The following is a 26506-nucleotide window of genomic DNA, read 5'->3' as shown; positions in this document are numbered from 1 at the left end:
TATGGAATGAAACTATTGGCTGAATCTAGATCAGTGGTTCTCAACCTTTCCAATGCCGCGACCCCATAATACAGTTCCCCATGTTGTGGTGACCCCCAACCACTTATACATCACCGGGTGTCAGGGGCATGGCCAAAGGGGGAAAAATGGCGGACAGCCTTGTTTGGTGACCCCCGTGAAATGGTCGTTCGACCCCAAATGGGGTCCCGACCCACAGGTTGAGAACCACTGATCTAGATGTTCTGCTACGGATACCACGAAGTCTCCTCCCAGAAGGTAACAAGGAAAACAGGTCATGAAGAGGATGTGTAGTGTCCCAGATAATCTTACGGACCCTGCTCAAGCAACGCTTCTGTGCTATGTCCTGGATGGAAGGGAGGGAACTGCCAATGATCTTTTCAGCCATCCTCACCTCTCTCTGCACCGCCTTCCTGTCTGAAGGGATCCCCTTTTGCGACCTTCTTACAAAGTCAGTAGGGAAGCCAGATTCACTTAACAACCATGTTACTAATTTAACAACTGCAGTGATTCACTTAACAACTATGTCAAGAAAGGCATAAAATGGGGAAAATTTACTTAACTGTCTCACTTAGCAACAGAAATTTTGAGTTCAATTGCTGTAATTTCAGGAATATCTACCTGTATATATGATATGACATAGCCCCAAGTTTTGTCATGACGCAACAATATCGGTTCAATACAATTGTTTTCAGTACTTAAGCACAAATATTGGACCAATGGCTCTTGGGAACCTATGCTCAGCAGCTAATAACGTTTATTTTCCAGACCCAGGATAGCAGATAGAGAACATTTTGTGTTTTTTTTTTTTTTGACAAAATAACAATTGCCCTGGGTTTCACATATTTTTGTATAAGCAATCCTCACTTAACAGTTGTAATTGGGACAGGCTAGATTTTTACAGTGTTTCTCAACCTTGACAATTTTAAGGTAGGTAGACTTCAACTCCCAGAATTCCACAGCCAGCATTGCTGGCTGTGGAATTCTGGGAGTTGTCGTCCACCTGCCTTAAAATTGTCAAGGTTGAGAAACACTGGGCTACAATGACACTAAGTGCCACAATGTTGCATGACCACACTGATTTCTGACAGCAGTTGCAGCAACCCAGTAATCATTGTTAGGGGAATCCCATGCAGCTGGCTTTCCCACTGACTTTGCTTGTTAAAAGTCAGTAATAAAGATCACAAATGGTTTTCATGTGTCTATGGGATACAATGCAAATGTAGTCAGGTTGCCAAACACATAAATAGTACATTGATGTACTATAATGCAGTACAGGTAGTCCTTGACTTACAATAATTCGTTTAATAATCATTCAAAGTTACAACAGCACTGAAAAATGTGACTTATGACCATTTTTTAGTTACCTCTGCAGCATCCCCATGATCATATGATCAAAATTCAGATGCTTGGCAACTAGTTCCTATTTATGACCACTGCTGTGTCCCAAGGTCATGTGATTACCTTTTGTGACCTGACAAGCAAAGTCAATGGGGAAGCCAGATTCATTTAACAACCGGTTTACTAACTTATCAACTGCAGTGATTTACTTAACAACTGTGGTAAGAAAGGTAAAATGGGACAAAACTCACTTAACAAATGTCTTACTTAACAACATAATTTTTTTATCAAATTGTCCTAAGTTGAGGACTATCTGTATAAAGTAATTTCATTTTTTATTGTTAGCTGCCAAAAAATCTGCAAGGCTGTGTCCAGGAAGTCACCAGGAATTGAATTACTCAAGAAAAACTGTGTGTGTCTGTGTCCCTATGTATAATTCAGAAATCATGGAATATTGAAATTGGTGTTTTTTATACTAATATAAAAAAGTTCTTTGTATTTTATCCATTATTTGATTTTATATCACATACACTGCTTTATAATTAACTTAAGGCAGTGAACATACATAATAGAGGTAGTCCTCGACTTACGACAATTGAGTCCAAAATTTCTGTTGCTGAGACATTTGTTAAATAGGTTTTGCCCAATTTTATGAACTTTCTTACTGCAGTTGTTAAGTAATCACTGCAGTTAAGTTAGTAACCCGGTTGTTAAGTGACTCTAGCTTCCCCATTGACTTTGCTTATCAGAAAGTCGCAAAAGGTGATCACATGACCTTGGGACACTGTAACGGTCATAAATATAAACCAATGCCAAGCGTCTGAATTTTGATCCCCTGATCATGGGTATGCTGCAAAAGTCGTAACTGTGAAAGCGGTCATTAAACCAACTGTTTTAAGTTGAGTACACCTTGCTCCTCCTATTTTCCCCACAACAAGCCTGTAAAGTGGGTTAGGCTGAGAGAGACTGGTCTGAAATCACCCAGCCAGCTTTCCTACTTAAGAGGGGACTAGAAGTTAGTCTTCTGGCCCCCAGGTCAGCACCTTAATGATTGAATCAGACTGGTTCTCATTAATATTTTAATTTAATAATTGTAATAATGAATTATTCTTTTATTATACTTTAAATGGAAACACCCTTTTAACAACAGACCGCTGAAGGTATTTTTTGTTTAGATAATATCAACGCAAATAAAACGGATTTTTGCATGTTACAACGTGTTTGTAAACTCGGGGTTAAGCATCTTGCATGAACGTGGTATCCATCACAAGCAGGATGATTAACCCTTTCCTGGCAAACCAAAGTCATTCCCAATTTCTTTTCAGGAATACGAGCTGTGGTCAAGAGCTTTTGGCCTCAATCTTTTTAAAAAGTCGCTAACCTTTCTTCAACCTAGGCATACCACAAGTCACTCTTAATCTGCAAAGTGACTAGAATGAAGGCCTCTAATCATATTAATTTAAAAAAAATCTATTCGCATAGCCAATCTGTTCCTTTTCTCCTCAAATCACGGCAGCCCGTCATTGGTTTGGTTTTCCTCCACGCACAAATAGCCCAGATGTATCTAAGTTGCTGCTCTCAAGGTGCCTCGTGCCTGGGCAGAAGCACCCGCCTTTTCCAGCCCGACCCGGCTCGTCTGAAAACCTCCGAGGACCTTTCCTCTGAATAAATCTATCAACCGGAGCTTGCGGGTGTCACGTGTCGTCCTTACTGTAGGCAGGAGCGCCCAAGCCAGTAGTGGGAAGCTCTGATGTCTCTAGTCTCGTTTTAGATTTGCCCAGTGACGGAAGAGGAGGCGCAGGACGGGCAGCTGAGGAAGGCTCGCCGCGCTTCCCGGTCGCCGTCTAGGAACAAACATGGCTGGAGATGCGAGGATCGAAACCGCCGCGGACTTGCTAGCTGCAGCCCACGAGCACTTCCAAGGGCTGCATGAGAGGGCGGAGGAGCTCTACAGCCAATACATTCATCACTGCGCATGCTCCGACATGAGGTGATTCGACGCGGATCCCAATCTGAAATAGTGGCGAATATCTGTAGCTCGGGTGTAGGTTGGTGGGTGAAGGCTCGTTCTCCGAGCTTGTGGATTGGTTTCCGAAACGTTTCGTTACCAGGCTAGGTAACATCTTCAGAGGAGTTTACGGCGCCCTAAACTCCGCTGAAGATGTTACCTAGCCTGGTAGAAACGTTTCGGGAACCAACCTACAAGCTCGGAGAACGAACCTTCGCCCTCCTTCCAATCTGAGCCTATCGCGGCGGTGGGATTCTTGCCGAGTTGCTTTGAGCTCTATTGCTTGTCAGAGTGATTGATTGATTGATTATATGCCCTCGAATCGTTCTCGGCTCCCAGCGACCACACACACAGATCTTCTCCAGGGAGATCTATTTGCCTGACCTGTTCTTTCGGGTCTGCCAGCGGTGCACTCGGCGTTGAGTGCAATAATTGAGTCTATCCAGCCTGTTGGTGGTTCCTCTTCTTCACTTTCCTTCCATCCTTCACAGCATTGGAGCCTTTTCCAGAGAGCTGGGTCTGAAGCAGGATAGTCGGAGCCCTGGTCCTTTTGCTAGAATGGCAGGGACCTTTATAAAAAAAGCTGAGAAAGCGAAACAGCAATATATTAAAAGATGGAAGATGTATGAGCTTCTGTATTCTGAAAGGGGAATCCTCAATTAGTGGAAATGGATAGAGATGGGGTGGGGCAGAACCAAACAGCAACCAGGTGCTCAGTGTAATGCTTTACAACAGGTGGGTCCAATTCTTGGGCTGCTTGTGGCCTTGGCCAGCTAGTAACGTGGTCCCACAAGATTGTAAACTTTTAACATTAAGTGATTTTATATTATGAAAATATATGTTTTATATGCAGCCCAAAACGATTCCTCTTCACTCAGTGTGGCCCAAGCAAGCCAAAAGGTTGGACATCCATGCTTTACAGCATTTTACCAGCCTCTGTCCCCCAGACCTCCCCATGGTCTCATCGCTGCCTAAAGAATTGTAGAAGGCTAGCCTGTGAGTATAGATTATCCCAAACGAGGAATCCTATGGTAGTACAGTCCTATGGTAGTACAGTATCTTTTCAGAGTAACAAAATGTTCTTTCTTGAGTGTTAACTTTAATTGCAATTGCTATAGCACTTAAACTTACATACCCCCTCATAGTGCTTTACAGCGTTCTCTAAGTGATCTATAGAGTCAGCATATTGTCCCAACAATCTGGGTCCTCATTTTACCAACTTGGGAAGGATGGGAGGCTGAGTCAACCTTGAGCCGGTGAGAATTGAACTGCTGGCGGTCAGCAGAGTTAACCTACAATACTGCGCTATCACTTTCATACAAAGCTTTTTGGCCGGATAAAGAGTAGTGGTAATGGTGATGACTGTGTTGTGCTATATGCGGCATGCTAATGTTAGGGATGACATCTGTTAATATCTGCATTTTTTGGCTAGGATGCCATACACACAACCAAAGCTCAGTTTTATCCCAAGCATGCTCATATTATTCTGTACAACCTAGGATTTTGAATTTAGAGGCCACTTTGCAAACCCATATCCTACTAAGTTGCATGAACTGTACTGAGCTGCCCCTGAGAAATTATTTGATTTTATCTCAAGGAGCATTCCATATTATACTATGCTTAATATGGTAATGAAAAAAAAATGTAAATGAAGAAATTACAGGTAGTCATTGACTTAAGATCACAATTGAACCCAACATTTCTGTTGCTAAGCAAGACAATTGTTAAGTGAGTTTTGCTCCATTTTACGATCTTTCTTGCCACAATTAAGTGAATCACTGCAGTTGCTAAGTTAGTAAATTAAGTGAACCTGGCTTCCCCATAGACTTTGCTTGTCAGATGGTTGCAAAAGATGATCATATGACCCTGGGACACTGCAACTGTCATAAATATATGCCAGTTCCAAGTGTCCAAGTTTTGATCACCTGACTGTGGGGATGCTGCAACGATCATGTGAAAAATAATTAAAAGTCATTTTTTTAGTTCTGTAGTAAATAATAATAATAAAGTTGGAAGGGACCTTGGAGGACATCTAGTCCAACCCCCTGCTCAGGCAGGAAACCTGATACCATTGCAGACAAATGGTTGTCCAATCTCTTCTTAAAAACTTCCAGTGTTGGAGCTTTCACCGCTTCTGGAGGCAGGTTGTTCCACTGGTTAATTGTTCTAACTGTCAGGAAGTTTCTCCTTAGTTCGAGGTTGCTTTTCTCCTTGATTGGTTTCCATCCGTTGCTTCTTGTCCTGCCTTCAGGCACTTTGGAGAATAGCTTGACTCCCTCTTCTTCGTGGCAACCCCTGAGATATTGGAATACTGCTATCATGTCCGCCCTCATCCTTATTTTCATTAAACTAGACATACCCAATTCCAGCAACCGTTCCTTATATGTTTTAGTGACTTTGTACAGTCACTAAACAAATGGTTGTATTGTAGGTCAAGGATTATCAGTATAATAATCTTTTTTCTTTTTCCTTTAAGCAAACATCTTTGCCATGATCTGGCAACAGCACTTAACAACAGAGGACAAATTAAATACTTCAGAGTTGAATTCTATGAAGCTATGGATGATTATACGTCAGCTATACAAGCACAACCAGATTTTGAAATCCCTTATTATAACAGAGGATTAATATTATATAGGCTAGGTATGTACATACTCTTTTCTTTGATATTTATAATCATAATTGTTTTGTGATTGCTTGACTATTTTCTCTTTAATAGAGCTTTGTAAATGTATTCCTTTCAGGAAATGTATTTCTTTTTTTGAGAGAGATCCAATATCCAATATTACTGGGAAGTTCTTGTGAAATTGTATAAGTGTTTTATTTACTATATATATTAAAACATTTAGATAATGCTTCCCTCAGAGTTTGCAATATACATAAAAATAACAAAAACTTTAAGTTAAAACCATTAACAAAAACATGTACATTAAAAGTTGATGGAAAGGCCTACATTCATACTGGAAAGGCCTAGGTGAAAATACAGATTTTCAGGAGTGCCTAATTATTGGGGCAGGGAGAGCAACCTTTCAAAAGAAGGAGGTTCATCTGTCCATAGTCCATGATGGTAATTTGCAAATAGTGATACTGTTGTTGGTATTCCCTAGATGATTTTAATCATACTATAGGTCAGTGTTTCCCAAACTTGACAATTTTAAGGCACGAGGACTTCAACTCCCAGAATTCCACAGCCAGCAATGCTGGCTGTGGAATTCTGGGAGTTGAAGTCCACATGCCTTAAAATTGTCAAGATTGGGAAACACTGCTATAGGTTAATGTGATCTATAGTACTGTAGATATCCATTGCCTTCAAGCTTAATGTTTGACTTGTGTGAATGCACATTGATACTGACCAACTCCTGCTCTGTGAATGTACATTCAGAGTATTGAATAATCCATCCTTTTAAAAATCCTGTTGCCGTTACCTGTCCTTTCTTTAAGTATCAGAGTTCCACAGAACATAGTACAATAAGTAACAAAACTTTCTGGCAGTCAGTTCTGATTTGCATGGAAATGAGTTATGAATAAACAGAGAAAACTTGCAAAAAAAAAACCTTGCCATAGCATCATAAAAAAGAGGGGATGTGCCCCCTATTTTTGAGATGCTTTATTGAAATATATAAATTTAATGTATTGTTTTTCATCCCAAAACATAAAAGCCCAAGTTCTAAAATAATGTTTGCAAAGTATATATTTATTCCTCTGATGAGAGATTATAGCAATATATTTAAAAAATAAATGGGTAGAAATTTCCTAATGGAAAGATTTAATACTATTATGCTGCAATCATGATTAACATTATTTACTTCCTTCTCTTTCATAAGTATAATATTATATAGAAATTGCAATGTTGGGTTATTAGCCTAACCCTAAAATTCTTATTTCATATTCATTCCATGTCATCATGGAATCTCCTTAGATTTTAGAGGTTCTACAGGAACTGTTGCTTGGAAAACAAGTTCATGATGAGCAAAGAAATTGTTTAGTTGTTTGTATTACAGGAAAGTTGCATACAAGTTAGTGAGCAGTTAAATATTGCTTTGGAAATAAAAAATACTACTATGTTAGAAAAATAAAAGATCTCTATAAGAATTTTTTATCTGTTTATTCTTTGACTTGCACATATAAAACCTCTTCCAAGCATGTACAGTCATGAAGAGATTAAGATAATAATCTATGTTAAAAGAAATGTGAAATATAGATTTCACAATTCTTTTAAATGTTAGAAAAGCATGCACACCTTTATGCTTTGCTCTTTCAGTAATCTGATTCACTTTTCAGGAAAACTGCTGGAGACCGAAAAATTAGGACTTAGTTCATTGCTATGTTTAATCAGAAATTGTGCTCTGCTCAATTAGGCCTACTTCTTAGTAAATCTAAAATGTGTTAGTCTGAATAATGTAATAATACAGTTTGTTTTACTCTTTTTATATATAAAATAACATAAAATCATCCCTTGTTTCCCTTTCATATGCAGGATTCTTTGATGAGGCCTTGAAGGATTTCAGGAAGGTGTTAGAGCTAAATCCCAAATTTGAAGATGCTTCTTTGGGTTTAAGGCAGACTCTCCTTGACAAAGAAAACAAGTTAAGAAGAGGTCATTGAAGTCTAGTGTGTAGAAGAAACAGGCTGTGAGATTGGAATATTTGGTAAAGATGTAAATTTCCTGGGGTGAGGGGTAAGGGTGTTAACTTCTCAGTTTTGAATACCGGTAGATCAATTTCCATGCAAATCAATCCTCAAGATGTCAAACATTTGGCATGACTACTTACAGCGCTTGTATTAAAACTGATTTTAATTACATGAAGATTTTATTCTGTAGTTTGGTGCTATGTATATTGGCAAGTTATATAAAACAAATTTCCTTGATAACCAGCTACTTCCTCATTAGAATATTATATTCCATTAATAAGCAATATCAAAGATATGAATTAGTGCAGAACTTCTACATACTAACATTGGTGATTCCCCATAATACCTAATTTTTGGTATTAATACTAACATTGGTGATTCCCCCACAATACATAATTTTTGGCTTCAAAAATATATCATTTTTATAAGCAATTAGATTTGTATGTAATATATTAAGCTTTGGTTATTTCTGCTCTCACAGCATTATGGACTGTTGTTCTCCCTGTATTCTCATTATTGAAATTAGGCTGAGAGATGATGGATTATGTACTATGTGCACACCCAACTCTAAATGTGAGATCTTATCATATTTGGTGTGATGAAATAAATTTATTTGTGTAATCTCAATAGTTCATTGAAAACTTAAACTTTTTAGAAAGGAATGTATTGGTGAAAACCTTGTAGTAGCAGGTTTTAAATCTCATATATGACCAACTTAAAAATTTGTATCTTCTGTTTTTAATTCATGATGCTTTTATTATTAGGAAGTTAGCATGAAACATATTTTAACAATCCCAAGTAAAGCTGGCCAAGGTAAGTAGAACTGCATGGTTATACCTGTAGGAAAGAAAAAAAATATATAGTTAGTTCATTATAGATGCCAGTGCTTGTAAGGTAAATAAATGGATGCCCTACACCAGGGGTGTCAAACTCGCAACATCATGTGACGTGTCACGATGTATCGCAACTTTTTTTCTATTGCCAGCAATGGGGTGGGTGTGGTTCCGCCATGACACATCCAGCCTGCGGGCCGGCAGTTTGACACCCATGCCCTACACTTTTGTCCTTGTGCAAGATCTATTCTCCCAAACTCACTGATTAATGTATGGCTATATAGTTTGCTTAATCAACAGTTTGCAATACTTAACTCAGACTTCTGTTTCAAGGTAAGTACTGACATTCAAATGTTGCTTGTAAGCCAGTGGCTTAAAAACTTTGCCAGAACTAGCAATCGTTTTAAAGGAAGCTCTAAGCAAGTGATCCCCTACCTCCCCATTTCCTCAGGGGACTTCCTTGGGTAGTAGTAAGAACAGGGGCTCAGAAGTACAAGCCTAATTGAGAAGTAATCTGGGGATATAAGGATGGTGCTACCACATCAAGTAAGAGCTACACAGAATGCCAAATCATTTGCAGGAGTGGTCTTTGATTAGGTTACTCTCTGATACTTCAGTTTTCTGATACTCCAAACTAAAATATGGGATACCAACAGTATTACAATTTCATGCTATCCTCCTGTGAAGTTTAGTCCTTTGTTTGCTAAGGATTTAAGTAGATCTTTAAGTTGTCCTTGAATGAATCCTTTGGCTGAATATTATTTTAATAAATAGTGGCTTGTTCTTGTATTAAAAGGGATTTACTTACATCACTGTCTTTGTGTGGGACCTTATTAAAGCATTTCCTAATCTAAAATCGTATTATTGCATTGCTTCATATAAAAATAAACAATAACTGAGAAGTTATATTTGTAGAGGAGAAAGTTGAAGATTATTATCTACTAATTTCCTCCCTGACATTATTCTATGGATTCTATTAAACATGTACTTAATAAACTTGAAACTTCCAACACTGATTTAAAAAAACTGTAGAAAACAATTATATATTATAATTATACATAATACTGTGTGAAACATATTTTAACACTCGCAATACACATACACCTATTACATATTACTATAAGGAAATGATACTGGGAAGTACAAAAATTATATAATAGCAGTTTTTCACAAACAAAAGATGGGGTTTTTTTAAGACCAAGGGAGTTATACTAAATTTATCAACAGGTTAGATTACTAATTTTATATAACTTTTATTACTTGATGAAATTGTTGCCTTATAAAAGCAAGGAAGACATCTGACTCCGATGATATTTTTAGTGCATTGGTGTAAAAAGTACCCTGGTTTTATTAATCTCTTGCTTTACTAGAAGTACATTGTAAAACTTTCAGATAAATCCTTTCCTTTTGATTTTAGTTTAATTTAGTCTACTTATAATGGGGCAATATTGCACTTATTCCTGAAGAGGATAAGGATTCCTAATTATTTTACCTATTTCTTTGATAAATGTGGAAGCTATGATTTTTAAAAGTTACATTGGTCATAGATTGCAGGATGTTCTGCCATCTAAGAATCCCAAGTTTTCTGACAATATCTGATTTTTAACTGATGTTATTGCTCAAACTCAGATAGAATGCATCAATTTTCATTTCTTGGGACATAGGGAAAGACCGTGATATGGTTTCTTGAAAGTTTTTGAGGTGGGATTGTAACATATTTTGGATTCCCTTCAAACTGTTAATTTTGTACTGATTTATTCAGCCCCTAAATCATGGTTTATTATTGATGGCATGCCTCTTCTTAGGAATAACATTGCTGTTATGTGTTGAATTAAGAATACTTAAATGCATCTATGATCCCTGAAATATTATTCTACACAATTACACCAATGATAGTCTAGTCCAGCAGTTTTGATTCTACTAGCATTCACCTCAGTTTTTATAATCATTTTCAGCCCCGAAACCTACCTTATTTCTTGTGATGTTCAATTGTTTAAATTGCTCAGGCTGAAGGAGAAAGACTGGTCCAAGTACTACATAACCATGATGGTTAGGGTAAATTTCAGAATGCTGATCTAAAGCATTGTAAGAAGTATTGGTTAAGTATCCATTGAATAAACAGATAGCAAGTAGGAACTTGCAATATACAATGAACTCACAGTGTATTAGTAACCACTCTATTAATGGATGGTGTCTCTCCAACTTTCATTAGAAAACTTACCAATTATTGTTCCAGGAGGGCATGGTTTACAGGGAAGTCCGCTACTAGGCACACGGAGGCAAGTGCCAATATTTGCTGTGCAGTGCAAATATACCTAAATAGGGATTAAAAAGATATATAAGGAACAGAACCTTTATTAGAAGTCCTATAAGATTATGTGAATAAAATTTACCAAGCTGAACTTCAATTGTTCTTATATTCTATGTAACTGATTCATGAAGAAATACCTTCAAGAAGAAAAGTTAGAATAGCTTGGATTTTAACATCACTTTCCTCTAAATATTTAGAGTAGCAATATATGAAATGCCAGCATTTTACCGCTTAAAAGCAAAAGAGGTGGTGACATCCTTGAGCACACAGATGATCAAAAAAAGATATTGTACTTAGAAATTTGCACATGGTGTTAAACTAGGACTTTGTACTTGGCTTCGCTTGTATGAATCTGTAGTGATCTTTTTTTAAAAAAAAATAGATCTAACTTCATCATTTTCACGATTTTAATTGAAAATTAGTAATTTATTTGCACCATACATAATCATTTTCACTTGTTTTTAACATTTAAGATTGCTTAGTGTCTATAAATGGAAGCAGTTTGATTTCTTCCATAGATATTTAACACAATGACCACTGCAAACTGATTCATGCGATTTGGTCAGTGTTTTATACAGTAAGTCAGTAATACCTCTGTCAGAGGAAGAGTCAGATTCTGTATCCTCACTCTTTTGAAGTGATTGGGATATTTTATTCGATTGCTTGCGGTTACTGGAGAGAAGATCACAGATCCATAGCTTTTGGTTTCACATCTATTTGGTAGGATGAGAAAATCCCCGTTGTTAGACAATAGATTTAACCAAAATAATTACAAATAATTCTGGAGTGTTACTTGCCCATATGCAATAAAGTTCCAGTGTGGCATACTGTTGATTTCTTCAGATTGTGTCATCCAGCAGTTTTCCAAAAATAGCTCAACATTAGGAGCTTCGTCTTTTAATTCTACTTCAAAAAATAGAGGTTCCCACAAACCCTTGAAAACTAGTGAATGAGACTTATAGGTTTCTGTGAATGATTCATCTGGGTTGAGGAAAAAAGGGAGGGCAGTGATAGATTTTTGAAACAATACATAATTTTAGACTTATGATTTTCACGTTTAGAAGAGTCTTACCTTTGAACATATTTGCCTGGATATTTAGAACTTGTCTTGTCCTTATAAGGCCTGTGGGACAAATTATAATGGCTCTCATAACCGCAGACAGATATTTGTAAGTTGTACATTTAAGAAAATTACCTACCTTTGCTATTAGGCCAAGACATCATTGTACCAGAACCAAAAGGTAAGGTTCTAGATGAGGAACCATAGAACATAGCACTTTGCATCAATGTCTCTTTAATTGGATAGTAGCACAAGACAGTCAGTCTGCAATAAAAATATATTTTAAATTCCTGCACTTAAACTGAAATCAGCTGTGATTGAATTATTTTTACCTGTATTCTGGATCTCTTGTGATAATTGGTCGATTCTGTATTGGAAGAGTTTCTTTTTCAAAGGATATTTCATTTTCATAAATAAGGTGTTCATCATTAAACTGTATCAGAGAAGAAATAGTATCAAAACTTAATATATTTGATGAAAAGGTCACCTCTGTTTCTTTCTGGGCAGCCTTTTCTCAGTTCCTTACCATTAAGGAAGTGCCACAAGTAGAAACTTGAAATTGAAATAAAGCTTGGTTTTTCGTATATTCTCGAGGTTTACAAACGTTGTCCTTCAGTCTTGTTTTGCCCATGTCAATGGATGGAACTGTCTTCATGTGAGCCAATACAGTTATGGTTCCATTGGGATAGCACACTGAAAAAAATAGAAGACAATGAATTAGATCACAAAACACCTCGCTTAAAGAGGCTATTCTCAACTAAGAACAGACCTTACCTATGAATTCTGAGGACTGAAAATTACACCTAATGGAAAAGGTATTCAGGGTCTCTAGAGTGGCCATTTTCTTCAAGTCCAGATCAAATCTAGCTTGGATTCTCTCAAAGGACACTTCCTTTAAAAAAAAAAAAATAGAAGCATATTTTAAGGATAATGTTGGTTTTAAAATTGCTTAATTGAAATGGCTTTGTTTTGAAATTACTAAATGACAACATATTTTAGAAAGATGTGGGCAAAGTTTTCTTGTCAGAGGGCTGCATTTCATTTCATTCATTTCCCTTTAGGGGAAAACAAGGTACTTGTCCAGAAATGCAATGTTGTTATTGAGAGTTGGGCGGCATACAAATTTGAAAATAAATAAATAATGTAACTGTCTAGATGGGACAGACTCTGTTTGGCTTTGGGGGGGGGGGCAAATGGCCAGAAGATTTAAAGACAGAAATAAGATTGCTTTGTAGGTGGCTTAACATATCTATTTCCACTCTTGTTTTTGCTAAAGTGGCCATTCCCTTTGCTCTTGCCTAAAGGTCCCCCTTTCCTGAATTCAGCTATTTCTATAGAAAATGAATGGTCATTTTCTGCATTATTTTAGCTTGTAGAATCAATTTGTGTTAAAGTTTTAAAGAATTCAATCAGTTCTTGGCTGCTAATTGTGAGGACACTTTCATTAATGGGAAAGAATGCTTTAAATGCCGACCCCTGTGGATGAGCATAGTGCAAGTGTTTTCCACTCAAGTTTATTAAAATGCAAATTAATATAAATATAACTAACTGAAACCTTATAATCAATTCATTTTTCTACAATTGTGTAACATTAGAAATATCATACTGTCAGTACTATATCTTGGCACAGACGTTTACTTAAAGAAACGGTTCACTATGGGGAGGGGGGGGAAATGAAAGAGTCACTTACTACACACACACACACACACACACACACACACACACACACAAGAGGTAGCTTTCAACTTATGACCACAATTGAGCCCAGAATCTATGCTCCTAAGTGAAAAATTTGTTAAGTCAGTTTTGCCCCATTTTACAACTTTTCTTGCCGCATTTCTTAACTGAATCACTGCAGGTATTAAATTAGTAACACTGTTGTTAAGTGAATCTGGCTTTCCTATTGATTTTGCTTGTTAGAAAGTCACAAAAGGTGACCACATGACCCCGGGACACTGCAACCATCATGAGCCAGTTGTCAAGCATCCGAATGTAAATCACGTGACCATGGGGATGCTGCAACAGTCATAAGTGTGAAAAAGGATCATCAGTCACTTTTTTCAATGCCGTTGTAACTTCAAACGGTCATTAAATGAACTGTTGTAAGTGGAGGATGACTTGTATATATTGTTGTATATTAACCATCCTGGTCAGTTTAATAGATTCAGTTCTCTAACTTGCCCACTGAGATATGGAAACATGATGGTTCTGAAGTATGAGAAACAGTCTCATTTGAGTCAAGCTGGACTCATGATTTTATGGATACATCCATGTAGTTTTCTTGACAACAATCTAGAAGTTATTTCATTTTTCCTTCTAGGATTTTTTTTTTGTTTCTATTTTCCTGCAATTTCTTGGTAGTTTCCTCTCCCAGTGCTGACCAGTTTAAGTTATTGGATGAGCAAAGCAAGCTAGGTGCCACCACCTAGCAGGGCTCACTTGTAATATATACCTCATAGATTATCCCAGGAGCAAAAAGAGGCACTTGCAATAGTAGATGAGTATCATTTGTAGTGATAAAATATCCATTTGTACGGGCAGTGATATGATCCAAAAGTGTATTGCCTACATACAGAACCCAGTATTGAAATAGGCCTGCAATGGTAACTTCTAAATATATATTCTCTTTGTCACAGTATCCAATGCCTTCTGGTAATTCTGTAGAAAAAAAGATAAAATTAAGTCACATTAAAATAATCCTACAAAAATATTCCTTTAACAGATTTTTTTTTAAAAAATAAGTCTTAAAAACATGGTTGTACTACAATTCCATAACTGGTAAGCTGATAAAATTTTGAAATACTTTGGTCTTTAGCTAATAGTTTAGATCAGGGTCAAACTTTCTGCTGTACTGGAACAAGAGACCACCATGCTTGTTAAAGAACCAGAGCCAAAATGAAGATACCCACATAGCAAAAAATTTAGAAGTAGGCTGAATGTTGTAGTTCTGAGTTTGGTAGAAGATCATAGTATTTGTAACCCTTATTATATAGTTCGAACATTTTGCCTAAACATTGCAATTAAATTGTTATTTGCTTGTCATTTCCAAACAAAGCTTAGGCAATTTTTTTTCACCTTCTCATTTAGATAGTCTCCAGACAGACTTCGTTGCTCCCAATGGTTCAATTCTTAAAATAGCCTTCTGTCCATTGTGGCTAAAAGTTAAGTCAACTATCTAAAAAGTCACTGATAGGTCAATACTGTCAGTCAACTTACGGACATCTGCCATTATGCATTCGATGTCTGCAGGATGATGATACAACTTCTCATCAGGACCCACGGTCAGAGTGTAGATTACTTGGAGGTGATATCTAGTTTCATTTATGTTCATATACTTAAAACAACAAATTAAAACAATGAAATCCAGCATTCTTTTAACAAAAACTATGTTTAGGACAAAACCTATTACCCAGGCTTGTCTTCTAATCTTTATACAGACTCCTATCATAACTAGGGTTATGTTGGTTAATGGGATAAAATACTATTTTTACTCAGGAATGGAATGTCTATCTCCTAGCAGACCTGTATTTGATGTGATTATAAGGTTGATGTTCTTGTGTCCAAGCCCCCTCCCAAAGGGAAAACAAGAGGCTGCACCAGGAGCTATTTGGCTTCTCTAGAAGCCAGTACAAAAATGGCCATCAAGGCCGAGACCTCCAGTTAGAGGGAAAGTGGTGATCTTGCAGCAAACGAACTTGAGCCCTGTGGGTTGCCAGTCTCCTAAAAGCTCCTTTTCCATGCACGCTAGGACATCTGCCAAAATAAGCTACTTTCAAGCCAAGACATCTTAGTTCAGTTTCAGTTGCACTCAGCAAAGGACTAATATCAATTATGGAGGTTACAGAGTGAGATCGTGTCCTCAGCAAACTATATGGGGCATCTACAGGAACTAGGAGGTGTAAATGTGATATTAAACAGAATGTTTTTTTATATTTTTTCCACAGAAGTATCTTACTTCTTTTAGGACATTGGGATCATCAAAAGGCACTTCCAGTTCAAAGCCTCTTGTTCCATTGAGCAAGAGAATAGCAGAGATCCTGTAGCCATTTTGCTCTGCTTCCTTGAGAGAGAAAGTCACATCTCCTATTTTAAGAGTCACCAGATTGACATCAGGAAGGAAGACACCCAGGAATATATCAAATATCCGTGTTTCTGGAACTGTATCTATGTAAACAAGAAGGAATTTGTTATTGGCAAAATTATAAACATAAGAACTTGGTTATTCCCTGGAAATGATGCTTTTATAATTTACCCTTTGAAAGTAAAGCTGAATAAAATGTTTGCTACTAATGTTCCTTTTTGGGGGGGGGGATGCATTGAAAAAGCACCTCTCAACTTACTTGTTTTCAGTTCTGAAACTCAAAGTCTATAAGCTCTCTATAAACTTTGTTTAAAGTCAAGATTAGATCTGCATATTTAACTAACAATGACTTAGTGGTTAAAGATGCTAAGTTTGTCAGCTGGAAAGTTCACAGCTGGAGTTCAAGACCCAAGCACCACATGAAGGGGTGAGCTCCCATCCTTACTCCAGCTCCTGCCCACCTAACAGTTTGAAAACCTGCAAATGCAAGTAGATAAATAGGCACCACTTTGGTGAGAAGGTAACAGTGTTCTGTGCACCTCAGTTATAAACTGCCACATGATTACAAAAATGTGCTTGGCAACGCTGGCTCCCTCAGCTGGGAAAGAGAGATGAGCACTGCCCTCTCGAGTTGGATTTGACTGGAAAGGGGAAACCTTTGCCTTTATTTTTATTTATCCAACCCCTTTAATTATTTTAATGGCTTTGCTAGATTTCTAAAGGGAAACACAAAATCTATTCTTAATTGAGCAACAATCTGTATACGTGCATTGCATTAACAACATCAGCACCTCTTCTTTAGACTGACAAGCAGAGTCCTTCTGTCTGATTTTATATGTAGCCACACACACTTACTATTGATTACTATTGGTATTCGAGGCAGGAAGGGTATAGTAATTGGTTTAATTACTAGGTACTTGGTGAGCTGCCAATCGCTATCTGTCCAAGAATGTTCCATCAATACATCAATACTATAGGTCACTCCATAGACACTATTAGACACTGTGCTCTGAGAAAAAGACAAATTAGAACTATTAAGTGATGTTGCATATAAACAACTTTAATAAGTTCATACTGTGTTCCAATATGTTACCTTTCATATCACACACTTTCCCCTCTAAACCATATCTATAAAATAGAGCTTATATTTACCTGAAGTCTGCCTCTAGGGGCTCCAATTGGGATAGTTACTCCAATGTGTGTAATGTTGTGTTCCAATGTGTAGTTGAACTTCTCAGGGTTCTCAATTTTTTCCCCATTAATTCCCATTGATACTTTAAGGGATCTGAAAGTGGATTCTTGAAGGACCAGTCTAGGGTTAATCATTGGTATAGTCCACATCAGAGAAGTATCTGTGAAGCTGGTACCATCTGTTGATTTATAGCACTTGTAAGTTTCAGATCATTGCTAAACAAAGATCAAGACTGCATATTACTGTCAGCGGGCAATATTATAACATTTATGAACCACCTTGCTAGACTCCTTGTACACAAGCTGCCAGGTTCTCATTTTAAGAGTTATTATTTCAATGTACAAATTCTTTTTTTGTGCACTTGCAGGTATAATTGGCAGAAAACTTTGCTTGCTAGTAGGTCCTGGTTGTATGAACATCCAATACCTTCCCTCCCCGAATAAGCCATGAATTTTCATGGTAAGAGAGAAAAATACTTGCCAACTGGGCATGATACAGTTGTGTCGATCAGCAGAAGTAGCCATCTTTGCCTGTACCTGGACATGGAGCTGATTGTGCTCACTGCGACCCCATTAACCTGTGAAAAATTCATGGTAAAAGTTTTACTTGACCAGTTGAAGAATGAGATACCTTATAACATCTCTCTTTTGGGCGGAGGGGGGAACAAATTACCACTGTATTTTGAGTTTCATTTGTAGAGTATGGGGAGCGAAGGAAGACTCTCGCCAGTGTGTTATTGAAGCTGTAGCCTAATTTCTCCGCATCTGTTACTCTTGTTGATTTTATCCCAGATGAAGAATAGAACATCAAACTCCACATCTGATACATAACCTTTTGTGCCTAGAAGAGAAAAAAAAATCAAAGACACTAAGAATCTTTAAACTGCAGAATGGCAAAAAAAGATGATTTGACAAGCATGCAAAATTCTGCAGTTTCCATAAGGCTTAGAAGTTGTCAGTTTTGTGAGATAGTCTAGACAAGATGCCCACCCAGAAATACTAGCTCTAACTTTATTGTAAGGTTGCATTAACAGAATCTTGCCCGTCTGAAACTATCTCTCTTCCCCCTTTCCTTTACAGTTCAAGAAACTAGGGGGGGGTCCCTTCTGAGATGTTTGCTATGCCCTATTGCTTCTGCAAGCTAAGCCATCTCTTATCTGATCATCTAGTCCAGGGGTCCTCAACTTTGGCAACTTTAAGACTTGTGGACTTCAACTCCCAGAATTTTTCAGCCAGCAAAGCTGGCTGAGAAATTCTGGGAGTTGAAGTCCACAAAGTCTTAAAGTTGTCAAGGTTGAAGATCCCTCATCTAGTCTGCGGCTTTTCCTCCTTTGGATTATAAAGGCATTTTGATTCATGTCACAGAACAGTAAATTCATTAGTTCCTCCACATCAACCTCTTACGTGGAGTGGGCCCATCTGAGTCATCCCATGGCCCCATGCTTATATCAGACAAAGAACATTCCAAACTGACACTGGCCAGAATATCCTGTGATGAACTTTAGTGACTCCTCCTTTCCTCCTCCTACTGACCTATTAACATGGGATAGCTGACTAGCTAAAACTACATCACCCATAAGCCATCTCTTAAGGAGACAGCACTTAACCCAATAGATGCCAAACATTCTAACATACAGACCTACATGCTCTAGTCAGGGTTACACAATCCAAAACATCATTATAAAAGTTAAAAGGAACCAGCAGATTCTTCCTTTTGGCCCTAATATCTTGGATGAGGTCAGCTTTTGACCAATTTGTGACTTAATGCATTAGTACTGAAATCCCTAGAAGTTCCAGTTAACATGGTCAATTTAGATGTTTAATTTCCAAATCTTCCTTTGTTCTCCAACTGATTTACAGTATCAAAAGACAAAATCTTCTAAGACTTCCTGTAGTCTGGGCTGAGCCTCTCTTATCTCCTGTACATTTCCTTTAATGGCCAGTTGGCCAGATTCTTGTAGATAGCTTAAGTTTGCAATAAATTTTTATACTCATTTGAACTGCTTGAATCTCCTTTTCCTGGGCGCTTGACACTTCCTCTTTGGAAAGACAAGAACCAGGGCTTTTTTTGTCATAGAATGCCCAGAACGGAGTTCCGGCAGCTTTTTTGGATGGAACCTTGTAGGGTAGGCAAGGCAGGTTGTATGACGTGTGTGAGTTCCGGCACTTTTTTTTTTTTTTTTTTACAAAAAAAGCACTGACAAGAACTATCTGATGACTTTAGTATCTTCAGATAAACAGTATAATTTTAAAATAATTATAAAGAGAAGGAGGACAGTGGAAGATTTGACTGGATTTCAAAACACTGTAACACAAAATTGGAAGCATTTCGTAGGCTTCCTTTATAAACAATTGATAAAATATGACTCAAAAACTGGTAAAGTTAAAACCAGAATGTTAAACTGAGGCAGAATTTAGATATAATTAATGTCACAACGAGAATTTCAATGCAATAAGTAATATTAAATTCACATTAAATATTTTATTTAGAGAACATTGGTATAAAAATGTTTTTCTACTGATACTTTACTCCAAATATTGATTGCTAAAATGGAGAGTTTCTTTTGTAGAAATCATTGCAAATGTAATGAACAGATTTGATCATTTTTCATATTTGGTAGCAATGGTGTAAAAGTCAACAATTTTGGGAAATGATGTATTATGCAATGAAACAAATTGTAAAAGCTTTCTATTCTATTTTTTTTTTTTTAAAAAACATATATTACTAAATCTTATACTTCCACAAGGTATACCGAAGAAGCTTTGAACATTGTGTAAATGCGAAGCTTTTTTGGAAATTGTGTAAAGTTGATTCTGCAGAGGAATGGATAAATTGTGGGATTATATTGTGATGTCCACAATAAATTTGCACTTCAAAAATAAATCTGACAATAGAATTTAAATCAAATTGTAAGCCATTTTGGAATAATTCTGTATATGAGCTTGTATCATATACAAAATTTGGGTTTCTCTTAATATAAAATCTAAATATTTTAACTTTCAATAATCTACTAAATAAATAAGACACTTTACTTTGTACAGAAAGTACTGCAGTTCCCAACTGTATTTTATGGTTTATACTATAATTATTACTGTTGACATTTGTATATTACCCAGTTTTTAACCAGAGCCTACAGCTTTTAAAACAATGTAATATATTTAGTTCTGCAAAACTAATGAAATATTGAACATTCTTATTTAACAAATTTAGCCCTATTTAGTTTTTATGATGCTTGTGAATTCTTTGTGGTTACATTTTTGTTGTTGTTGTTCAGCTTTTTTCCTCTTTTTTATTTAAAAAAAAAATTAAGAAAAATAAAATTTAAGAAACAAGAAAAGTAGAAATGCTTACAGTACCAGGGAAAATAACTAGTACTGGGCAATATAAAACATAGGCAGCATAGATTTTTCTATGCAATCTTGATAGTAAACTGCTATATTTCTAATCCACAACTGGGAGGGGGATACTATTTAGAAGCCTTTTAAATATAATTAAAAAGAATCAATTTGTTTATGTTTATAAATTACCTACTGACTGAGGAAGGTATTTAATTAAATAATATTCCTACTATACCTCTGGTAGTGCTGACATCCATTCTCCTGTGTCAGGATCTGAAATCCCTGGGACATCAGTCTTTATTGATACCTTGAAATAGAACGAAGCATTTTTCAATAGAGAATCCAGCAGGGTTATTACAAAATCCAAACTTGTTCTAATTCTTGTTGTTTTAGAGAATTAAAATGATGAATATTTTCCTATTCTCTTTTAAACTAGAAAGAAAATACAATACCTATCTGCCCAACAATTAGATATAATACTATCACTAGTAAAAATAGAGCCAGTGAATCATTGTCATGGGTACATTTTGTTTTCAACAGATTGCCTATATTCTTAATGGGCATATTGCATTTTGACCCATATCTTACCTCCATGTAATTCTCTTCACACAGAATTTCCCTTGGAGCCCATGAGAAGTAGGAGCAGTGCATGGGATGCTGGTAAACTGTAGCTGTCCGCAGGTCTTCAAATAATGATACTTTGATGTGTACAGTAAGAGAGAACCTTTCATCTTTCTGCAATCATTGAAAAAGCATATGTAATGTCACTGGGGGGAGTACCATTTTTAGCAATGGGGAATGCTTCCTGCCACAAAGTTCTTGAGAAAGCCAGCATTTAAATCAGCGGTGTCCAACATTGGCAACTTTATGACCCTGGATTTCAATTCCCAGAATTCCCCAGCCAGCCAACTCCCAGGCATTCTTGGGACTGAAATCCACAGTTCTTAAAGTGCCAAGGTCGAATACCTCCAATTTAGATACTTAAAGGTTTGTTAGCTTGTACCTAATGGTATCTAATTATCTTATTAATAAATGCATTAGGGGGAGGAGAGAGATGTCATTCCCATTGTAGTCTCCCCCCTTCAAATCTATGGGACTGCTCAAAAAAATTCTGGGACTGAGAAACAAAGGGGAAGTTCTATGGTATAAATAATAGTTTACTCTAGCTATTTGGATTGAACCCATTGCATTTTAGATTGCTTTGGTTGTAACCTGCCTCTTCATGCATGAGGGGACTGATATGCAACCTTTACACAAATTTGTCATAATCAGCAGATACTGATCCCCCACTGTAGCACAATGCTTTGTGTTCTCTTGCAAAACAGGTCAAACAATTGCTTTTTTCAAGCATGTTTCAAGCTTATGTCTGTTTCCAGTTTTCCCCCCATCACTAGTGACCAAAGGTGACTTAGCACAAAAATTAAAACACAACTTAAAATAAATTAAAATCTTGTCATAAAAACAAACTCCCAACAGACCTTAATTTCATTAGCCCAAAAATCATTCTATGCAGTCCTGCATAAATAATACACTGGCACACTTGATTCTTCTCCAGTGTATATATGATGTAGATCAGCAAACTGATCTCTAGAATGTACTATATTTAGGATTTTTTTTTTTGTTCAGTTGTGTCTGATTTTCAGAGAGTGCCTGAGAAAATCTCTGCAGGTTTCTTGGCAAGTTTTTTTTTTCTTTTCAGAAATGATTTGCCCTTGCCTCCTTCCTAGAGCTGAGAGAAAGTGCCCTTGCCTCCTTCCTAGAGCAGAGAGAAAGTGGTTCAGGGTCACCCAACTGGCTTTGTGCATAAGGTGGGTTTCAAGTTCATGGTCTCTTGGATTCTAGCCTGATGCCTTGATCACTACACCCAACTGACTCTTGCCTTTAGGATAGGAATTCACAAAAATAATAAAGTTGTCAATCACATCCATTAGTTTAATTTTCCTATCTACATTTCTGTGTGGGGCTCTGATACAACAAAAGCTGTCTCTCTGCAGAATACTTGCTGTTTAATGATCCAAGGGGGCCTCATATTCTTAAAATAGCAGGAGGTAAGAAAGCCAAAAATAAAAACCACAGATGCTATGTCTCATCATTAGTTGCAGATAACTAGTTTGAATCTCAGCTCTGTTTAACTGTATGAAATCTGTTAAATTCAGCCTTTGTATTCCCTTTCCCCTTCAGTGCTAGAGATCCTGACATTGTTCAAATGTCACCTCAGCAGACACCTCAGTTTAAAGTAAGAAAGTGTAAAATATTTTTTTATAAAAACAATCAAAAGAATCTCTATTCTCTCTGTTTTATGTGTTTACCTGTCATGCAGACTATTGCTTTATTTATGCTTACCAAAGCTTAGAAGGTGTTAGGTTTTTTTCTTCTGGGGATGATACCTAACAGAATATTACTTGGGCTCACCTCATTTATAACATGACAGCCAAGGAAAGAAGCCCGAAAGATAGGATTTCCCCACACATCCTTCGACAGAGTATAGCCACAACGAGCTCCCAACATCTGGTCTACCAAGAATGGAACACCAGATGGGTCTAGAAACATAAAAAAAGGTATCTTATGGATAAGCTACCATGGTAGCCAGCCTAACCAACAAGATGAGAAACAGCAATTTTTTCAATGGATAGAAGAAAAAATGTAGTTCTCCAGGTGGTACAGAATGGTAAGTCTCAATATCTTCCACCATCCATTATTATGATTCATTGGCAGTTATGGTTCAGGAACACCTGAGATTCATAGAGTTCTTATACCTGCTTTATGGAACTTGATTAGCTACCTATTCCTTAGCGTTTCAAGACATTCTTTAAATATTAACTTAAAATACTATACTCTGATTTTATTTTTCTCTCTTAAAATATTACAGATAGTCCTTGTTTAATGACCACTCATTCAGCAAATATCAAAATTATAACCAGTCCTTGTAGTTGCAGCCATTGCAGCATCCCCACAATCATGTGATCACAATTTGTGTGCTTGGGAACCAGCTTGCAATTACAATGTTTGCAGGATCCTGCTGTCATGTGACCATTTGCAACATTCACTGTGGCCTACTAACAAGCAAAGTCAGTGGGAAAGCTGGCAGGAGGTTACAAATGGCAATCACATGATATTGTGTTAACTGCATGGAATTCACTTAACAACCAGCAAGCAACCAGAACTGAGGCAACTGCCTTTGTAGGTCAGCACAGTCAGGTGATATTTTGTTTGGCAATGGAGTTGCTGCTCCCAATTATTGATGGTAAGTGGGGATTTACTTTAAACACTCTTAGTTCTGTTTTATTGCTATTTGGTCACTATATAAAGCAAGCCGTTTCCAAAAAATAAATCTATGTTTTAAGAACATAGATTATATTTTTATGTGTTTCACTATTCACTACCAGTTTAGAGTTTGACCTTGTTAATTCCAGAGCTCTGTACTCCCATGGCATAACTAATAATTCCTGCAATGGCCTCAGCAAATGGAGAATGACAATAGGCATGCAGTGATGTCAATATACAAATTCCAGGTTTAGACTAGTGTCCCAGCATCTGATCCAAGGACACAAGTCCAGTACTCTGAATTGGATTACTAAACACATTTTCACACTAACCTTCATTTCAATAAAACTTTCATTTGAAAATATTAAGTTCTTGCTCAAATTGCAAGTACAGGCAGTATTTTGTTTAACATCTCAGATAGCTCACCAATGACTTCTATCTTGAAAAACTTCTTCTGAAGAAAGGACTTGTTTAGCTTCATCCAAAATATGCTGGAGAAGCAGGTACTTTCTATAAAATCTAGAAAGGGGTTGAGAAAAATTACTGTAGTTATAAAAGTCATAGTCTGGTCACAACATGTTAATTCTCCAGTTTCTAAAGTTCTAAAAAGTTGGCTGAAAGCTGAAAGATACGGTTGCATAAGGCCACATTCTATGCCTTAAATTCTTGAGAGAGTTGAATGTGGTTACAAATGGAAACAGAGTAGAGTGCTCTTCCCTGATTCTAAGGGCTCCAGACTGTTCAGGGTCATAAATGATATACATATGCACCTCACAGTTCTCTCCTCTAGCAAAGGAGAATAACTGGGGAAGGTCTCAGGGAACAATTAGCGTTTGTGTCCCCTGAATATTGTCAAGTGCCTCATGTTGACTACTAGTAGCCCTGCTCCGGATTTAAGTTAGGAAACTGCAGACATTACTTGGAGTTCACCAACCTGGAGAACTTACTGCTTCTTGCATCCAACCTATTTCACACTGCAGTAAAAGAAGCATCAGCAAAATTCTGCATGAGAGAAAGAATGCATGTTTGTGTGTTCATACACATATATAGCTATATCCCCACATCATGTACAGACATAGATACATAGGTCTACAATCAAATAAAAGAAAAAAAAGAAAAAGAAAAATGTCCTGCTAAAACCACTTTACCTGCAAAACAGCTTCTCTACTTTCCCCATGCTTTTACCAGATCCTAGTCAAGCAAAGAACAGTACACTCAATGTACTTTAGCAGCACAGCTCCTTCCTACCACAAAACAGACAATGGAAAAGAGACAACCTGGAGGGAAATAAAGAAAGTATCCTCTTTTATCACAAAGAAGAAAAAAAATTGTTATATCTGTAAATTAGGGGCAGGTGTTCTTGTAGCCATTTGCTAATGATTAGAAAGACGTTGCTTGTTTGAATCGCCTGTGGGCTCTTTTGACCAAAATTCTTGGTATACTTCCTCATGTGAAAGCCCCATTGATAATCTATTCCACAATTATAGTTTGGATCACAGATTTATTATTTTAATACAATGATTCTCTTTTCTAGCTTCTATAAAGATAATTATTTAAAACCTATCAGTTAAATATCCTCTCAACCCCATAAGGTTAATAAGTTAAATGGTTTACTCCAAAGCTATTTTACATGAACAGAAGCAGCTGAAGAAGCTATTGCAAGTGGTTCCACTGAGCCTTAAAGAAAGGCTGTGGTCAGATTCAATGAAGAGATGTGTAAGAGTTAAACATGAGTGGATCATGTGACCAGGTAAGGTAATCCCTCTTGGCCTGCACAGTAGCAGTTTGATAATATCCAGAGGAACAATGTCAGTTGTAAGGGTTTAATCCCTGATAAATATATAAAGGATTAGGTTTTAGTACAGCCAGTCATTACAGCCTTTTCTATGAAGATTTATTCTGAAATAATCTTAGTCAAAGGAAGCATGTTCTCTGGCTGGGATTGAAATTTTATTTTCAATTTAATGATGTTCAAGTTTGAATAAATAAGCTCCACCGTAATTCTGCAAACCTAAATGCATATATTAGGAGGTAAGCTTCCTATTAAATGCCTTGTAATCTGCGTCATAGTATTAAAACTGGGATGTAAATAGCTATACTGTACCTTCTGCCTTTCTTCATCCAGATCTGCCTGGTGGAATTTTATTTTCTCTTTAGCGAAGCATTACTTGGGATGGTAACACGTGGCAATGAGGTAACTTGTGGCATAGACCTTTGGCCTGATGGAAAAGATGCAATTTACAGGTTTCTGTTTGAGGACTGAGGGAAAAGAAGACATAGATAAATAAAGTAATGCAATTCTAGATTTTTTTAAATGAATGTGCCCTTATTTGCTTGGAACTTTAATGCTTATAATTATTTCACTAAACAATGATTTTTCCCTAAATATATGCTTTATGTGATAATGATTTTTTTTAATGATTTATTT

General features: G+C 36.8%; 2 protein-coding genes across 3 annotated transcripts; one reads left to right on the top strand and one right to left on the bottom strand.

Annotated features, from left to right (window-relative positions):
• The first annotated feature begins 2135 nt into the window (after positions 1-2135).
• On the top strand, positions 2136-9641 carry TTC32 (tetratricopeptide repeat domain 32). The gene is made up of 3 exons (XM_039349277.1): positions 2136-3349; positions 5844-6010; positions 7845-9641. Exons 1-3 carry the CDS (start codon positions 3216-3218, stop codon positions 7970-7972), a joined length of 429 nt encoding a protein of 142 aa, XP_039205211.1. The 5' UTR covers positions 2136-3215; the 3' UTR covers positions 7973-9641.
• Positions 8729-26506, bottom strand: LOC120310638. Of its 2 annotated transcripts, XM_039349274.1 has the most exons (24): positions 26183-26506; positions 25227-25355; positions 25013-25080; positions 24505-24597; positions 23227-23354; positions 21403-21549; positions 21050-21121; positions 18149-18316; positions 17957-18053; positions 17437-17654; positions 17140-17293; positions 16159-16367; positions 15420-15537; positions 14656-14861; positions 12978-13095; positions 12730-12896; positions 12536-12636; positions 12343-12467; positions 12216-12266; positions 11941-12124; positions 11736-11856; positions 11054-11147; positions 10801-10907; positions 8729-8836 (listed from the first exon to the last, which is right to left on the bottom strand). In XM_039349274.1, the coding sequence occupies exons 2-24, from the start codon at positions 25253-25255 to the stop codon at positions 8831-8833; spliced, it is 2781 nt and encodes a 926-aa protein (XP_039205208.1). In that variant the 5' UTR covers positions 25256-25355; positions 26183-26506; the 3' UTR covers positions 8729-8830. The 2 variants fall into 2 exon arrangements, with proteins under 2 accessions (XP_039205208.1, XP_039205210.1); XM_039349276.1 differs by lacking the exon at positions 26183-26506 and having other exon boundaries at positions 25013-25052; positions 25227-25579.

This window comes from Crotalus tigris, unplaced genomic scaffold (genome assembly GCF_016545835.1).
Source record: "Crotalus tigris isolate CLP2741 ecotype Arizona unplaced genomic scaffold, ASM1654583v1 scf7180000018244.697701, whole genome shotgun sequence".
NCBI lineage: Eukaryota > Metazoa > Chordata > Lepidosauria > Squamata > Viperidae > Crotalus > Crotalus tigris.
This window is presented reverse-complemented; position numbering and strand designations above follow the sequence as displayed.

Excerpts from the sequence above, each read along its gene's own strand:
- TTC32 (XM_039349277.1), top strand. The coding sequence starts at position 3,216 with ATGGCTGGAGATGCGAGGATCGAAACCGCCGCGGACTTGCTAGCTGCA. Across the intron at positions 3,350-5,843 it reads TGCGCATGCTCCGACATGAG|CAAACATCTTTGCCATGATC; the intron begins GTGATTCGACGC and ends TTTTCCTTTAAG. Across the intron at positions 6,011-7,844 it reads ATTAATATTATATAGGCTAG|GATTCTTTGATGAGGCCTTG; the intron begins GTATGTACATAC and ends TTTCATATGCAG.
- LOC120310638 (XM_039349274.1), bottom strand. The coding sequence starts at position 25,255 with ATGGGGAAAGTAGAGAAGCTGTTTTGCAG. Across the intron at positions 23,355-24,504 it reads TTTCAAGATAGAAGTCATTG|ACCCATCTGGTGTTCCATTC; the intron begins GTGAGCTATCTG and ends TTATGTTTCTAG. Across the intron at positions 18,317-21,049 it reads GGATGTCAGCACTACCAGAG|GCACAAAAGGTTATGTATCA; the intron begins GTATAGTAGGAA and ends TTTCTCTTCTAG.